The sequence below is a fragment of the Oratosquilla oratoria genome, chromosome 43, assembly GCF_046742065.1.
Source record: "Oratosquilla oratoria isolate Oo_2021 chromosome 43, ASM4674206v1, whole genome shotgun sequence".
Classification (NCBI taxonomy): Eukaryota; Metazoa; Arthropoda; class Malacostraca; order Stomatopoda; family Squillidae; genus Oratosquilla; species Oratosquilla oratoria.
The window spans coordinates 17,943,352-17,960,633 of record NC_134819.1 but is presented as its reverse complement, the minus strand read 5'-3'; the positions used below and the strand labels follow the sequence as shown (position 1 = coordinate 17,960,633).

Here is a 17,282-nt window from a genome sequence, read left to right as displayed (position 1 = left end):
AGAGTTTGGGAGAGTGTGTGATAGAAGAAAGCTGAAGATAAATGTGGGTAAAAGTAAGGTGATGAGATGTACAAGGGGTGAAAGTGGCAGTAGACTGGAAGTGAGCATTAAGGGACAGTGACTGGAGGAAGTGGATAGTTTTAGATACTTGGGTGCAAATGTGGCAGAAAAAGGTGGAGTGAAGGTGGAGGTAGAATGTAGATTGAGAGAAGCGGGTTAAATGCCTTGGTGGATTAAAAAGTGTAATGAGGAACAGACATTTGGGAATGGATGCTAAGAGGAGACTGTATGAAGGAGTGATTGTGTCAACAGCACTGTATGGGGCAGAAACATGGAACATAAGAGAGGAAGAGAGAAGGAGTTTGTATGTGTTTGAGATGAGGTGTCTGAGAAGTATGATGGGGGTTACTAGGCTAGATAGAGTGAGAAATGAGGAGGTGAGGAGGAGGACAGGGGTGGAAAGGGAGTTGGGAGATAGGGTTGATGAAAGAGTATTAGGATGGTTTGGACACATGGAAAGAATGAGTGAAGAAAGACTAGTAAAAGAGGTATGGAAGGCAGATGTGGAGGGAGTGAACATGAGGGGACGTCCTGGGATGAGGTGGATGGATGGGGTGAAGGGGGCTTTGGGGAAGAGGGGAATGTCTGTTGAGGAAGGACGGGAGAGGACAGAAGACAGGGGTGAATGGAGAATGGTTGTATATGGATGATGTTGTGATGCATGAGGTGGAATGGGTGGGGGGATGGGGGGAGAGGTAGTATGTGTGAGCAAAATTTTGATGCAGCCCGAAGGGATTTCTCCCTGTCTTCTCCTTTTATGCATGGGGGGACGGAGAGGGGGGGTCACCAATTTAATGAAGCGGCCTTGCTGTGGATGTGCTGTGTCTTGCAACACTGCTTCTGACCCAGGGCAGTGGACAAGGTGCACGGATGACCCGTCATCCAGGAGGTGCTAAGATAAAAGGGAGGGTGGAGGGGTGTGGAGTGTATTCAGGGATGGAATGGGTGGGAATGATTTCATGCCTTTTCCTTTTTGGCTACCTCCCTTGTAAGGGGGAAAAAGCCTTGGTATATGTATGTATGATGAGATGTACCAGGAGAGATGATGGCAGTGATTTGGAAGCAAGTCTTAAAGGAGAGAGGCTGGAAGAAGTGGATAGCTTTAGGTATTTGGGGTCGCATGTGGGAAAGGGAGGAATGAAGGTAGAGGTAAACTGTAGATTGGGAGAAGGAAGTAAATACCTTAAGGGGCTAAAAAGTGTCATGAGAATTAGGCATCTGGGAATGGATGCAAAGAGGAGATTGTATGAAGGGGCGATTGTGCCAACAGCTTTGTATGGGGGTAAAGACTTGGAATTGAAGAGAGGCAGAGAGGAAAAGTTTAAATGTGTTTGAGATGAAATGCCTGAGAAGTGTGGTAAGGGTCACTATGTTGGATACAGTGAGGAGTAACGTGAGGAGGACAGCAGGAGTGGAAAACGAAATACCTGTTAGGGTTGATGAAAGACTATTGGAATGGTTTGCACACATGGAAAGCATGAATGAAGAAAAATTAGTAAAAGAGGTGTGGAAAGCTGAGGTGGAGTGAGCTTGATGGGATGACAGGATGAGATGGATGGATAGGGTGTTGAGGAGAGGAATGTCTGTTGAGCAAGGAAGGGAGTAGGCAGGAGATAGGGATGAGTAGAGAGTGGTTGTGTATAGATGATACTGTTATATAGGGAAGAGAAGGGCAGGGGATGAGGGGGTACAGGGTGCTTATGTGTGAATATGATGCAGCCCAAAAGGATTTTCCCCTGTCTTCTCTTGTTCTGCATGAGGGGATAGAGAATAAGGGTCCCTGATTAAGTAAAGCAACCTTACTCTGGATGTGTTTTGTCTTGCTACATTGTTTCTGACCCACTGCAGTGGGTAGGATATGGGGATGACCCATCATCCACGAGGAGCCATGACAAGAGGGTGGAAAGGGTGGGAGTAGGCTGCCTCCCTTGTAAGGAGGGAAAACGTTCTTGGTATATAGACAGTCTCTTTTACCAGCCCTATCTGCCATCTCCATTTCCACCCACTGACTTATTGTGTCAGTGGAGACCAAACTCACCCAAAAATTTGATCTAAAATTGAGGAACAATAGATACACCTCCTTGAGAAGAAACAGAAAAGATAAAATTGGTGGAGGGGTAAGGGTTGTTATGAGAAGTGACAAAGGTGGAAGAGGCAAATCTGAAGAAATATACCTCAGTATCAGAACTAAAGGGAAGTTTTACTATATATATATATAATAAAATAAAATAAATCAATAAAAAACAATGAAATTATACCATCTGTGGGAATGTCATCAAAGAGGCCCTTCAAGTCATTCATAGTTTCACCCCCACGTCTCTTCTTTGATGAGGAGCCCCGAGTTACTGTGACAAAGGGGCTATCTGTTATCAACCATGATGCAGGTTCCCTCTTCTGGGTGTCCCCTGGGGAGAGAGAGAAAAAAATCATTAATGTGTATATACTCGAAAAAATTAAGCACAGTATCAATTAATACGGGAGAGGGTTGTCAACTGAGATGTACATACATACATATACCAAGGCTTTTTCCCCCTTTCAAGGGAGGTATCTAAAACTATCCACTTCCTCCAGTCTCTCTCCCTATACTCACTTCCAGTCATTAACACTACCACCCTTCCATCCACCACCCTCTCCCATGTGTACTTATGCTTGACTTTCTTTCTAAACACTGTATTTCCTATCATCAACTCTCTTTCGAGAAACACCTCTACCATCAACTCTCCACTACAATTTTTTACTGGAACTCCACACTTCCCAATCACTCCATCTATTGGTTCATTTCCTACCCTAGCAATAAGGTCTCCCAATACAACTACATTGATATTTCTCCCTAATCCCTCTATGAACTCATTTAAATCCATCCAAAAAGCCTCCCTTTCCTATACGCTCTTCTCACTATGAGGCCCATACGCACTTACAAAAACCCACATTTCCCTTCCCAGCTACACCTTCATTCACATGAACCTTGAAAAAAACCTTTCACTCCACTACACACTTCCCTATTTCTTCACTTACTAACATAGCCACCCCTTCTCTCCTTCACCCTCTCTTCACTCCTGAGAACCTCTCAATTACATTCCCAAACTCTCACTCGCCCCTCCCTTTCATTTTAGTTTCACTCAAAGCCAACACATCCATCTTTCTTCTCACAAACATACTGCCTATCTCTTCCCTTTTATTCTCATTTGTACAACATCCACTTACATTAAAGGACCCAAACCATAGGGTACTGGTTGGAAAACTCCTCGACCCTCTTATGCCTTTACCTTTAACCACTTCCATACGGTGACGCCTACGTAGGCGGCATGAGGAGCAAGTGGGTACTCGATGATGCCAACGTCGGCATCTTGATTATATTTATTGTAGTAGTACCTACATAATTTCCATTCTCTCTAAACTGGCTTCATCAATTTTCTATGGTTATCAAAATACACGGGTGAAAGAGAACGAATGATTGAGCACCGACTTTATTTTTTATAATGCGATTATTATGATGCAACATCGCACGTCGGGCAGCTTATGCTGCCAGATGTGCGATGTGCCCAGGAGTGAAGAGGTTAAGGAATATCCCTCTGGGGCTACAGGTAGCAGGATTCCTAGTGCTATCTCCGTCCCATTTTTTGTCACCTCGTATGACTCAAGCGGGAAGACTTGGTGGCAGCATTCTTTTCCCCCATCACAGGGTAGGGAAAAAAAAAAAAAAAAAAAAAAAAAAAAAAAATATATATATATATATAATAATAATAATAAAAATAAATAAATAATAACAACATTAGCAAATTGGCAAAATTGACTTGCAATTTTAAGAATAGATAATTTGAAAACATGGCATATAATATTTGGAAAGACTCATGAGACTAAGGCACAATTTTTTAACTAATTTAGTGAGATGGATGCTGCTCCCTCATTGGCATCAGTGTGGTTGGTATCGGTGACGTGTCCAAAACATGCAAGAACTAGCTTAATAGAAAACAGGTTGGAGTGACTGCTATAATTATACTTTGCATGTATATGATGACCCATCATCCAGGAGGTGCTAAGATAAGAGGGAGGGTGGAGGGGAGTGGAGTGTATTTAGGGATGGAATGGGTGGGAATGATTTTATGCCTTTTTCTTTTTGGCTACCTCCCTTGAAAGGGGGAAAAGGCCTTGGTATATGTATGTATGTAATGGCAGATATTTGTTCTTTGAATGATTTTTATTATTCTAATTAAATATTTTTGAGCAGATGACTTCACGCCCCCGTGTATCCTCCTCATGCCCCCTAGTTTGGGAACCACTGCCCTAAAGTATCAACTGCATGCTACTTTGCTGCAATAACATGCAGCCAATACCCCAGACGGGGTGATTTTTTTTTTTCAGAGAACATTTCATTTGTAATACAAGATGCAGCCCAGGATATCATTGGAATTGCATACAGGCAACAATACATCCATAATTTCAGTGTAACATCCACAATAATGTGTCAGTGCATCTATTTCAGTGAATGCCGATATATTTGAAATAAGTATTCAAAACAGTGAAGAAAATTTACTACTTTTCAGACAGATGTGCTGCACAGTACAAAAACTGTAAATCTTTCCAGAATCTTTGCTGGCATAAAGAGGAATATGGCATTTTTTTTTTTTTGCCACTAGCCATGGAAAAGGCCCATCAGTCGGCATAGGTGGCACAATCAAAAGGGAGGCAACTAAAGAGAGCTTGAGAAGACCCTATGACAAGCAGATTGTATCACCAAGAGATTTGTTTGTATTTGCTGAAACTCTTGAGAATATGAAATTTGGATATGGAACTCAAGAGGAATATGAACAGGAGGAAGAACTTTTGAAAACCAGACCTCCGACCAAAACTATTCCAGGGACACACAAACTTCATTTGTTCATTCCAATATCAAAGGAGGCTCTCCCAAGTTTGCCCATTTAGTTTCTGTGACACTTTTAGATTAGAATCAGTAACAAAAAATATTTCATGTCCAGTGTTCAATGAAAAACTTGCAGGCTATGTCACTGTGATTTACGATGGACACTGGTGGCTGGCTTCCATTTCTGAAGCTCTTCCAGTCAAGAGAAGTGAATGTGAAATTTCTTCACCCACATGGACCCTCTCACAGTTTTTGCTTCCCTGAAAGGGCAGATTCTTGTTTTATGAACATCTGACATTTTGGTGTCAGTAGAACCAAACACAGTAACAGGAAGAGTCTGATGCAACAAACAGTGATGGCTCTGCTCAAACGAGTACCTATGTATGTATTAAACAATGTTTTGTTTAAATTTTTGTCCTAAATAATCTTTTGTCTAATATTCTATATCAAATAACATCTAATGTAAGACTGAAAAAGGCAGGGCACCCTAGGAAAGGGGGGAGGTCGTATTTGGAAAGACTGAAATATGATGACTGTGTCACGATAAATCAAACATTCTCAAATTCACTATTTACAAACACTGTCTGATGTCATAAATGGCCCCAGTTGAGCGACATGACTGAAAACACCACCCACCTGGTGGTACATAAATATCCATGGATTCATTAGCTATGGAGATACAATTTTTATTTTTTCTGGAGTTATGAAAGATAAATAAATAGACCTAACTTTAGATTTTTTTTTTTTTTTTTTTGGTGGATCAAAGTTGCACTTTGGCCAGGGTCAAAGGTCTGAGTTCAAAAAATGGTCATCATGGCAAAAACTGTCCCAGGAATGCAATTTTTCCATTCATTTGAAAGATATTTTTCTCCTGAGCATATCGGTACCAAAATCGTTTAGATTGGTCAATTCTGGCCAAAGGTTTAGGGCCAATCAGTTTGACCCAAAATTGACCTGGCCATAAAAATGGTCATGGGTGACCCAGAGCCATAAAAATGGGCATTTGATGTTATCTCACCAGACCCAACTTGCATGCAAAAACCTATAAAAATCCATGACCTAGCATTGAGATTTTGCCACTACTACAAAAGTGCCATTATGCCAGTATGAGCAGAGATTTTAACACTACCATAGATGAATGATGTGTGGTTCTTTTTAGTGGGGGCATCCTATAAACAGTCCCTAAAGTACTGACAGCATGCCACCATGCAGTCAATACTCCAGTGTGTTTGAGCCTGAATGTGTTCCATCATGGTTTTGGATCATGTGTTGGACTCATCATTGATAGCTATTACCCTCCTGGATGAAAGCTCAGAGCTTATTTAGATGAAGTGCTTAAAAATTATGGTGGGGGTTACAAGGATAGTGAGAAGTGAGAAGGTGAAGCATGGATACTGTCACTCAGCCACCCCCTTTTAGGAGGAAATGGCCTTTTGTTCTTTATATATAACCCTGATATGAATAGCAGTACTACTACAAACAAAATTGAGTTCACTGATAGCAGTGGAGAAAGGCTGTCTGGAGAGATGACAAGATTTTCAATTTGGTCCAGTTGTGATGCATGAGGTGGAATGGGTGGGGGATGGGGGGGAGGGAGTATGTAGGAGAAAAATTTGATGCAGCCCGAAGGGACTTCTCCCTGTCTTCTCCTTTTCTGCATGAGGGGACGGAGAGGGGGGGTCACTGATTTAATGAAGTGGCCTTGTTGTGGAAGTGCTGTCTTGCTACACTGCTTCTGACCCTGGGCAGTGGACAAGATGCAGGGATGACCCGTTATCCAGGAGGTGCCAAGATAAGAGGGAGGGAAGAGGGTGGATGGGAGGGGAGTGTGATAGGGATGAACTGGGTGGGAGTGGTTTTTATGCCTTTGTTTTTTTGGCTACCTCCCTTATAAGGGGAAAAAAGCCTTTGTATATGTATGTGCAGTACTGGAGTGGTAGGAGAGAGTAAGCAAAGACAAAATTGTAAATAAATACTTACGAGGTGTCTGCAATCCTTCATTATCAGTAGCTATTTCATTGTTGGTAACTTCATTTGATTCCTTTTCTATGATAATGCTCATTTTCTTTTCATCTATAGATTCATCAACTTCAAGCAGTACACCCTGGCTTTCCACTGGCACATCTCTTAGGAAAGACCCTCTTGAGGACCTACGACATTTGCTCTTCCTATGGGAGCGAGGAGTTGGTTCTTGATGGGGAACATTCTCTTTGGTGTCATCAGAATAAGTGGAAGATCCACTAATATCTTTTGGGGTCATCATTGTTCTGCGCATTGACCTTCTTCGTCCTGGCTTGGTGTCTGGTGTGTACACCAATGAACCTGGGCTTAGGTCAGAATGAGCCACAAGGGATCGGCGTGTCTTTCTGCTGCATGGTGTCTGGACACGAATGGGCTGATTATGGGGGGTCAAAGCTTGCTGAGCAAGTGCAAATGAACGTCGTGTGCGTGGACGTACTGGGCTAACCAGAATTTCTTCATGCTCATGGTGACAATTAGGGATTTTCAAGAGCAGAGATTTGAGATCATTATCATTAGAACTCTTCTCAAGTGATAATGACTGATGTAAGGGTGACAAAGACTCTGGAGTGGTATTCTTCTTAGAAGGCTTAGAGGCAAATGGACTTCTGAATCCTTCAGTACTGACTTTCAAACCACTAGATTGGTCAAGACATTCTTCAGGTGACCTGTCATTATCATCTGTTCCACTAACAGGATCAATGTCATTATCTTCTACTCCACTGCCTTTAATTTCTTCATTTTCCTTCACACATTCAGTTTCAACTATCTCTTCAGGCTCAATACTCTCCTCAGTTTTATCTACATCTTCATTCTCCATTGAAATTTTCTCTTCCTCATCAGATTCTTTTTCAGCACTATAATCCACACAATCATTTTCTTTGGGCAGGCCCTCAAGCAACTGTCCAGGATTGCCTATGTATTCCTCAGCCTTGATACCTACAAGAAGAAGTATGTAAAGTTAATGCTACAACACCAATAAATATAAAATACAGATAAGACATCCAAACAAAACATGATTATATTTATGTATAGAGCATGGAGAGGGGGAGGGTCACTGATTTAATAAAGTGGCCTTGCTGTGGATGTGCTGTGTCTTGCAACACTGCTTCTGACCCAGGGCAGTGGACAAGATGCAGGGATGACCCATCATCCAGGAGGTGTCAAGATAAGAGGGAGGGAAGAGGGTGGAGGGGAGGGGTGTGTGATAGGGATGAAATGTGTGAGAGTGGTTTTTATGCCTTTGTTTTTTGGCTACCTCCCTTATAAGGAAGAAAGGAAGAAAGACAGAAAGAAAAAAAGAAAAGAAAAGAAAAGAAAAGAAAAGAAAAGAAAAGAAAGAAAAAGAAAGAAAAAAAAAAGAAAAAAAGAAAAAAAAAAAAAAGTATATATATGTATGTATAGAGCACCTGGAGTATGTTTTGGATATACAAAAATATACAAAAGAGGGGAAAGTCCTGAGCATTGGGAATGGAAAATGAATTGTTTGAGGGATATGGAGAAGGTTTATGACAGGGTAGACAGGAAGGCACTGTGGGAAGTTTTGCAGGCTCCATGAATTGAGCATAATGTATATAAATAAAGGGTCATACTAATTACCAACTACTGTCAACTTTGATAATATTAATTGTTTTTAGTTTGAAATGTTGGAATAAACTCTTTTCTATGATGAGTCCAATGTTTACTTTCTACTAAAATATGGCTCCTGGACCCCAGCTATTCTTGAATATATGTATTATATACACACACATATATATAGTGCTTCAGGTGGTAGATCATCTTTGATTATGATACCAAGGTCTTATCTTACTTTGACCTATCTCTAATATGTTGCATATCTTTGTTACAATTAATTTTCTTCTGACTCCATTCCTATACTTTATCCAGATACTTTTATCACATACAATCCTCCTTACCATCTTCATAATCTTTGCATCATCAGCAAATTAGTTTGCATAACTACCTATTCCTTTTGTCATGTTATTAATATATACAAGAAACATTACAGGAGCCCTGTTATACACTCCTGGTTACTTTTCTTTATTCAGACTTTTCATCTCTCACTACAGTTCTCTTATGTCTATTTTTTAAATAATCTTTCATCCACTCCTGTAGGTATCCTTTGAGCCCTCCTATGTTTTCCAATTTCCATATCAACTGTTTATGTGGTATTTTGTCAGAATTCATCCAAGTCCAGATATACACAGTCCAACCATCCCACTCTTACATCACATCAGTCACTCAGGTAAAAGCTTTGCAGATTGATTATACAGGACTTTCTTTTTCTGAATACAAATTGATCAACTGTTATTATTCTTTGTCAGATAATGAATGTAACAAACTTTTATGGCAGTGATCACGTGTAATTGTGTAATGATTAAGACTTGGTGACACAACCAAATGGAATATTGGAACTAAAATCTTTCCATTCACTGATCTATTCATTAACCTGCAACCACTCAATTTATGGACCAAATTGTTTATCAGCCCATCAATTCAATGCAAGACTGCACATGAAGCCACTTCAGTTTGCTATAAACAAAAAATTGAAGTTAAATATCTAGATTTTGGGAATGGATGCTAAGAGGAGATTGTATGAAGGAGTGATTGTGCCAACAGCGCTGTAAACATGGCAGAAACATGGAACATAAGACAGGGAAAGAGAAGGAGTTTGAATGTGTTTGAGATGAGGTGTCTGAGAAGTATGATAGAGGTTACTAGGCTGGACAGTGAGAAATGAAGAGGTGAGGAGGAGAACAGGGGTGGTAAGGGAGTTGGGAGATAGGGAGGGTGAAAGAATATTAGGATGGTTTGGACACATGGAAAGAATGAGTGAAGAAAGACTAGTAAAAGAGGTATGGAAGACAGATGAGGAGGGAGTGAACATGAGGGGGCGACCTAGGACGAGATGGATGGATACGGTGAAAGGGACTTTGGGGAAGAGGGGAATGTCTATTGAGGAAGGACGGAAGAGGACAGAAGATAGGGGTGAATGGAGAATGGCTGTATATGGTTGATGTTGTGATGCATGAGTTGGAATGGGTGGGGGGGGATGGGGGGTGAGGTGGTATGTGTGAGAAAAATTTGACGCAGCCCGAAAGGATTTCTCCCCGTCTTCTCCTTTTCTGGATGAGGGGACGGAGAGAGGGGAGTCGCCGATTTAATGAAGCGGCCTTGCTGTGGATGTGCTGTGTCTTGCGACACTGCTTTTGACCCAGGGCAGTGGACAAGATGCAGGGATGATCCATCATCCAGGAGGTGCCAAGATAAGAGGGAGGGTAGAGAGTGGAGTGTATTAGGGATGGAATGGGTGGGAATGGTTTTTATGCCTTTGTATTTTAGCTACCTCCCTTGACAACATACAATCATCTGGATAAAATTTACCTTCATCAACAACATCCAAATACTGGTCCTGATTTCTTGAAGAAAAAAATGTAGTCATCTTTGGTGCCTTTTCTTCATCTAAATAGAAATCTTCAGCAGGATAAAATATTTCCCCTTCTTCACATTCACTATGGTTTTCTCTTGCAGGTTGTAGTACTTTGCTATCCTTCACATTTATACTGCTTGACTTCAACCCAAACTCAGTTAAGGTAATGGTATCAATTCCCTTCGGTGCCTGAAACATATCAATATGGTACCTAGAATTAGCAAAACAAGTTGAGCATGACTAGATATCAAAAAGTTACAAGTCTAGTTCCATGACATGCCAACATATGGGAAGACACAAGCTGTAGGACTGAGCAGTATGTCATCAAACAGTCTGCCAATTGTGGTTATTCTGTGAACTTCATAAGCTGTGCCATAGTTGTTTTGGCAACAATATGCACAAGCACATTTATAATTTCCTTGTGGGTTACAAACTATAGTAAATTTAACATGAAATACTGTATTAAACTAAGCAAATCTGCAACACAGACCCATCACATGCACCAACCCAAACCCAATGGAAGTATCTCTATATACATACAAAGGACCTATTCCCCCTTATAAGGGAGGTAGCCAGCCAAGACCTGCACCCACTCTCATCCATCAATCATTGTTTTCCTCTCATTCTAGATCCTCATGGATGAAGTGGGAAATAAGCCAGTTGTTGCTTGCTGACGACACTGCGCTTGTAGCAGGATCAGAGGAGGGATTGAGGAAGTTAGTGACAGAGCTTGAGGTGTTAAAGAAGGAAGCTGAAGATAAATGTGAACAAAAGTAAGGTGATGTGATGAACAAGGGGAGAGTGACAACAGGCTGGAAGGGAGAATTAAGGGAGAGAGACTGGAGGAAGTGGATAGTTTTCGATACTTGGGTGCAAATGTGGCAGGAAAGGGAGGAGTGGGGATGGAAGTAGAATGTAGATTGAGAGAAGTGAGTAAATGCCTTGGCGGATTAAAAAGTGTAATGAGAAGTAGACATTTGGGAATGGATTCTAAGAGAAGATTATATAAAGGAGTGATTGTGCCAACCGCACAGTACAGGGCAGAAACATGGAACATAAGAGATGAGTTTGAGATGAAATGTCTGAGAAGTATGATAGGGGTTACTAGGCTAGATAGGGTGAGAAATGAGGTTAAGAGGAGAACAGGGGTGGAAAGGGAGTTGGGAAATAGGGTCGATGAAAGAGTATTAGGATGGTTTGGACACATGGAAAGAATGAGTGAAGAAAGATTAGTAAAAGAGGTATGGAAGGAAGATGTGGAGGGAGTGAACATGAGGGGGCGACCTACGATGTGATGGATGGATGGGGTGAAGGGGGCTTTGGGGAAGAGGGGAACGTCTGTTGAGGAAGGACGGGAGAGGACAGAAGACAGTGGTGAATGGAGAATGGTTGTATATGGATGATGCTGTGATGCATGAGATGGACTGGGTGGGGGGATGAGGTAGTATGTGTGAGAAAAATTTGATGTCATCCAGGAGGTGCTAAGATAAGAGGGAGGGTGGAGGGGTGTGGAGTGTATTCAGGGATGGAATGGGTGGGAATGATTTTATGCCTTTTCCTTTTTGGCTACCTCCCTTGTAAGGGGGAAAAAGCCTTGGTATATGTATGTATGTATGTTCTCCTTTTCTGCATGGGGGGATGGAGGGGGGGGGTTGCCAATTTAATGAAGCGGCCTTGCTGTGGATGTGCTGTGTCTTGCGACTGCCTCTGACCCAGGGCAGTGGACAAGGTGCAGGGATTACCCATCATCCAGGAGGTGCTAAGATAAGAGGGAGGGTGGAGGGGAGTGAAGTGTATTTAGGGATGGAATGCGTGGGAATGGTTTCATGCCTTTTTCTTTTTGGCTACCTCCCTTGTAAGGGGGAGAAAGTCTTGGTATGCATGTATACAAGGGAAGTAACCAAAGTCAAAGGCATAAATCCACTCCCACCCATTTCATCCCCACATGCTCCACTCCAATTTACCAGAAAAATAAATGAAGTACTATTGCCAAGATGCATAGGCCTTGCAGATAGGCAGGAGAATTGCGAATATGCATTAGTTAGGTTCCACAGAAATTCAGGATTTTTTTTTTTTTTTTTTTTTTGTGCGCAAATGTTAAGTCCCACAGGCAGTCAGGGGTCCACTCTAAACACACAGGGAATGATTAGCAGTTTATTTGAGGTAAAATAATAGAATTATTTTATCACAAGCTAGTTACTGTATTCATCTATTCAAATTCATACAGATATTCCTTAACCTCTTTACTCCGGGGCACATCGCACGTCTGGCAGCATTAGCTGCCCAACGTGCAATGTTGCGTCATAATAATCGCATTATAAAAAATAAAGTCAGTGCTCATTCCTTTGTTCTCTTTCACCTGTGAATTTTGATAACCATAGAAAATATGATGAAGCCAGTTCAGGTTTAGGTACGACTACAATAATTATAATCAAGACGCCGACGTCGGCATCATCTCGTACCCACTTGCTCCTCATGACGCCTACGTAGGCGTCACCGTATGGAAGTGGCTTAAGTTGCTATACAATAACTACTTTTCTGCATGTGGGAAGAGGGGGGGGGGGTTCGCTGATTTAATGAAGCGGCCTTACTGTGGATGTGCTGTGTCTTGCAACACTGCTTCTGACCCAGGGCAGTGGACAAGATGCAGGGATGACCTGTCATCCAGGAGGTGCCAAGATAAGAAGGAGGGTAGCGAGTGGAGTGCATTAGGGATGGAATAGGTGGGAATGGTTTTTATGCCTTTGTTTTTTGGCTACCTCCCTTGTAAGGGGGAAAAAGCCTTTGGTATATGTATGCTATACATTGACAGTATAGTATTTTGTGTATTTACCTACTGTCAATTCTCTTTAAAATCTTGAAAATCTGTTAAGTCAACCATGAATCTACCTTTTTAGGGAAAATAGATCCATCTGCTCTCCTCTTGGCCTCCTTTATCTTATATTTTGCTTCTTTCTTCTTTTCATATCACTCATGTGCTTCCCGAGTCCTATATTGCAACCAATCCATATATGCTCATTTCTCCTTCACTACCATCATCATCCCAACAGTCATTACCCTTCCTTCTATTCCCTAACATCCTCCTCATTCCACATACCACCTTTTATACACCTTGTCACTTCCTCCTTGGAACAAACCCATTACTCTTCTCCTCCCACCTCTACTCTGTTGGCCTGGGTCACCACCTGTCACACTTCTCCTCGTGTTCCTTCTTTTCCTTCTCATTCAAATTGCTTACTCTAAGCACCTCTCTACCTTGTGCCCTTTCCCTCTTTTTCCACTTTCAATTTCCTTGTTATCAACACATTATCTGACACTTCTCCACTCTGTCCCCTAAGAACATGGATATCCAGAACTCTTCCTATCCTTCCTTTGGACACAACTAAATAGGCCATCAATGAAATAGCAATGTTTTACACACACACTGGAAACCATAGTAACTGAAAACAGCGGGTCACCATAAATGGAATAAAATCTAGGTGGGGCAATATAACGAGCGGGGTCTTCCAGGGCTCGGTTTTTGGTCCCTTGTTGTTCATTATGTACATAAACGACTTAGACGATGGGATAAATAGTGATGTTAGTAAGTTTGCGGACGACACTAAAATAGGACGCCTAATTAGGTCAGGAGACGACACCCAGATTCTGCAGGATGATCTTAATAAATTGTTAACATGGTCAGTGAAATGGCAAATGAACTTCAATATCTCTAAGTGTAGCGTGTTAATGTAGGGCTACACAACCCCGAAAATAGATACAACTTAGATAACACGTTTTTAGAAAAATCTGAGTGCGAGAGGGACTTGGGAGTTCTGGTGAGTCTGGACCTTAAAACCAGGAAGCAGTGCATTAGCGCCAGAAATAAAGCTAACAGTGCATTAGGCTTCATTGCTAGGATGGTAACGAATAGAAGTGCAGAGGTAATTATTAAACTCTAGCGATAGTTAGACCCATCCTTGACTATGTGGTACAGTTTTGGTCTCCGTCCTACATACATACATATACCAAGGCTTTTTCCCCCTTTCAAGGGAGGTAGCCAAAAAGGGAAAGGCATAAAAACACTCCCACCCATTTCATCCCTAAATACACTCCACACCCCTCCCTCTCATCTGAGCACCTCCTGGATGATGGGTCATCCCTGCACCTTGCCCACCGCCCTGGGTCAGAAGCAGTGCCGCAAGACACAGCATATCCACAGCAAGGCCGCTTCATTTAATCGGCGACCCCCCCTTGCATATAAGGAGAGGACGGGGAGAAATCCCTTCAGGCTGCGTCAAAATTTACTCACACATACTACCCCACCCCCCGCCCATTCCTCCTCATGCAATCACACATCATCCATATACAACCATTCTCCACTCACCTGTCTTCCGTCCTCAACAGACATTCCCCTCTTCCCCAAAGCCCCCTTCACCCCATCCATCCACCTCATCCTAGGACATCCCCTCATCTTCACTCCCTCCACACCTCTTTTACCAGTCTTTCTTCACTCATTCTTTCCATGTGTCCAAACCATCCTAATATTCTTTCATCAACCCTATCTCCCAGCTCCTTTTTTACCCCTGTTCTCCTCCTCACCTCCTCATTTCTCACTCTATCCAGCCTAGTAATCCCCACCATACTTCTCAGACACCTCATCTCAAACACATTCAAACTCCTTCTCTCTTCTTCTCTTATGTTCCACGTTTCTGCCCCATACAGTGCTGTTGGCACAATCACTCCTTCATACAGTCTCCTCTTCGCATCCATTCCTAAATGTCTATTCCTCATTACACTCTTTAATCCACCTACAAAATGGACATATTCACTAGAATCAGTACAGAGAAGAATGACCAAAATGATACATGGACTCGGAAATTTGCCTTACGAAGAGAGGCTTAGGCACCTAAACTTACACTCTGGAAAGACGCAGAGTGCAGGGTGATCTAATAGTGTTCAAGTGGATCAAAGGCTATAACAAGGGTGAAGCAAACAAGGTCATCATAATAAAACAACAAGGCAAGACTTGCAGTAATGGGTATAAACTGGACAAATTTAGACTTAAGAAGGAAATAGGCAAGAATTGGTTTACTAATAGGGTGGTCGATGAATGGAATAAACTTAGTAACCATGTAGTAAGTGCTGAAACTATCAGTTGTTTTAAAAAACGATTAGACTACTTTATAGATGGGGATGACAGGTGGTGATGGATGCGGAGCTGCCTAGTGTAGGCCTTATGGTCTCTTGCATACATACATACATACATATACCAAGGCTTTTTCCCCCTTACAAGGGAGGTAGCCAAAAAGGGAAAAGCATAAAATCATTTCCACCCATTCCATCCCTGAATACACTCCACACCCCTCCACCCTCCCTCTTATCTGAGCACCTCCTGGATGACGGGTCATCCCTGCACCTTGTCCACTGCCCTGGGTCAGAAGCAGTGTTGCAAGACACAGCACATCCACAGCAAGGCCACTTCATTAAATCGGCAACCCACCCCTCTCCGTCCCATTGCATAAAAGGAGACGACGGGGACAAATCCCTTCGGGCCAAGTCAAATTTTGCTCACACATACTACCTCACCCCCATCCCCCCGCCCATTCCACCTCATGCATCACAACATCATCCATATACAACCATTCTCCAATCACCCCTGTCTTCTGTCCTCTCCCGTCCTTCCTCAACAGACATTCCCCTCTTCCCCAAAGCCCCCTTCACCCCATCCATCCACCTCATCCTAGGACGTCCCCTCATGTTCACTCCCTCCATACCTCTTTTAGTCTTTCTTCACTCATTCTTTCATCAACCCTATCTCCCAGCTCCTTTTCCACCCCTGTTCTCCTCCTCACCTCCTCATTTCTCACTCTATCTAGCCTAGTAACCCACATCATACTTCTCAGACACCTCATCTCAAACACATTCAAACTCCTTCTCTCTTCTTCTCTTATGTTCCATGTTTCCGCCCCATACAGTGCTGTTGGCACAATCACTCCTTCATACAGACTCCTCTTAGCATCCATTCCCAAATGTCTATTCCTCATTACACTCTTTAATCCACCAAGGATGAGGAAAGTACAAAAAAGGACTGTGAGTCACCAAAGAGACCCAAACAGGTTTTGGGAATGGAGTCAGGAGTGGGAAATGGACTTCAACATAAAGAAATGTAGCATCATGGAATTTGGAGAGAGAAAGAATATATATACATACATATACCAAAGGCTTTTTCCCCCTACATGGGGGGTAGCCAAAAAGAAAAAGGCATAGAAACCACTCCCATCCATTCCATTTCCTATATATTCCACTCCCCTCCCTCTTATCTTGGCACCTCCTCGATGATGGGTCATCCCTGCATCCTGTCCAATGCCCTGGGTCAGAAGCAGTGTTGCAAGACACAGCACATCCACAGCAAGGCCGCTTCATAAATTCGGCAACCCCCCCATGCAGAAAAGGAGATGGGGAGAAATCCCTTTGGGCTGCGTCAATTTTTTTTCTCATACATACTTCCTCACCCCCCATCCCCCACCCATTCCCCCTCATACATCACAGCATCATCTATACACAGCCCCTCTCCATTCACCCCTATCTTCTGTCCTCTCTTGTGCTTCCTCCACAGACATTCCTCTCTTTTGTAATGCTCCTTTCACCCCATCCATCCATCTCATCCTAGGACTTCTTTTACTAACCTTTCTTCACTCATTCTTTCCATGTGTCCAAACCATCCTAATACTCTTACATCAACCCTATCTCCCAACTCCCTTTCCACCCCTGTTCTTCTCCTCACCTCATTTCTCACTCTATCTAGCCCAGTAACCCCTATCATACTTCTCAGACATTTCATCTCAAACACATTCAAACTCCTCTCTTTCTCTCTCATGTTCCATGTTTCTGCCCTGTACAGTGCTGTTGGCACAATCACTCATTCATATAACC

At 42.5% G+C, this 17,282-nt stretch overlaps 1 protein-coding gene across 3 annotated transcripts in view; it reads right to left on the bottom strand.

Annotated features, from left to right (window-relative positions):
- The window catches only part of LOC143021950 (uncharacterized), a 62,309-nt gene that overhangs the window by 17,827 nt on the left and 27,200 nt on the right, over positions 1-17,282 (bottom strand). For all 3 annotated transcript variants that reach the window (XM_076179866.1, XM_076179864.1, XM_076179865.1), the window contains exons 6-8: positions 10,325-10,559; positions 6,902-7,879; positions 2,319-2,465 (exon numbers count right to left, since the gene is read on the bottom strand). In XM_076179866.1, coding sequence (XP_076035981.1) covers positions 2,319-2,465; positions 6,902-7,879; positions 10,325-10,559 — 1,360 coding nt within the window. The remainder of the gene's footprint in view (positions 1-2,318; positions 2,466-6,901; positions 7,880-10,324; positions 10,560-17,282) is intronic.